The sequence below is a fragment of the Penaeus monodon genome, chromosome 32 (assembly GCF_015228065.2).
Source record: "Penaeus monodon isolate SGIC_2016 chromosome 32, NSTDA_Pmon_1, whole genome shotgun sequence".
Classification (NCBI taxonomy): domain Eukaryota; kingdom Metazoa; phylum Arthropoda; class Malacostraca; order Decapoda; family Penaeidae; genus Penaeus; species Penaeus monodon.
Window position 1 is genome coordinate 23,078,240 of NC_051417.1, and position 874 is coordinate 23,079,113.

At 53.5% G+C, this 874-nt stretch overlaps 1 protein-coding gene across 1 annotated transcript in view; it reads right to left on the minus strand.

Moving 5' to 3' along the window:
* LOC119593728 (discoidin domain-containing receptor 2-like) overlaps positions 1–874 on the minus strand; it is a gene marked incomplete at its 5' end in the record, with an annotated part of 119,890 nt that overhangs the window by 53,928 nt on the left and 65,088 nt on the right. Inside the window, 1 exon segment of the mRNA XM_037942702.1 lies at positions 517–693. Within this exon segment, the coding sequence (XP_037798630.1) occupies positions 517–693 (177 nt within the window).

The following is an 874-nucleotide window of genomic DNA, read 5'->3' on the forward strand; positions in this document are numbered from 1 at the left end:
CACAAGTCGTCTTCCTGCTACTCCGCCCTTCTCTCGCTCCATCTACTCTCTCTTTAATACTGATTCCATCTTTTCCTGCCTTTTTAGATTTTTGTTATCCATCTTCTATTCCCTCTCCTTTATGCTATCTCCAATTCCCTCTCATTTACCCTCCTCCCCTTCTCCTAATCTCTCTCCTTCATACAACCCTGTTTATTCACCCCCTTCCACCCCCTCCCCTTTTTTCATCCCCTCTCTTCCAACTCTCTCTTCGCCCATAGCCTCATTTTCTTCCTCCTCCTCTAGCCCCTACCCGTTATCCTCATTTCTCCTCTCCCTCTAACCCTTCTCATTCTCTTTCATTTCCCCTCTCCCCCTTTACTCCTTATCTACCTTCGTACCACCCTCCCTCTCCTCCCCACCTTCCTACCCTCTTCCGCCACCCCCTCCCACCCTCTCCTCCCCCAATCCTTCTTATCCTGCCCCCAACCCCTTTACCCCCTCTTCCTCCTCCCCCTCCCTCCTCCCCCTCCTTACCTTTCCCGTGTCCGATGTCGGTGCGGAAGTTGTGGTCGCCAGTGATGCCGTCGTGGAGCTGGCCGAGGCCGCCGTACAGGAGGCCCTCGGTGGTCGTGCCGTCGTAGCTCAGGTCCAGCAGGTCGACCTCCATGCCGCGGTCCTGTCCCTGCGCCATGGAGTACGACACCAGCCCGTCTGCGGCGAGAAGGAGGGAGGTTAGGGGCTGTGGACAGTCTTGAAAGGAATACGTATATACATTAACGGATATATAAATGGAGGACATAATCTTCTTATCTAGCTCTTAGCCAAGCTGCGTGGAGTAGAGATCACTCAAGCGCGTGCAAATGTATACCCAAACACGCGCACACATATACAT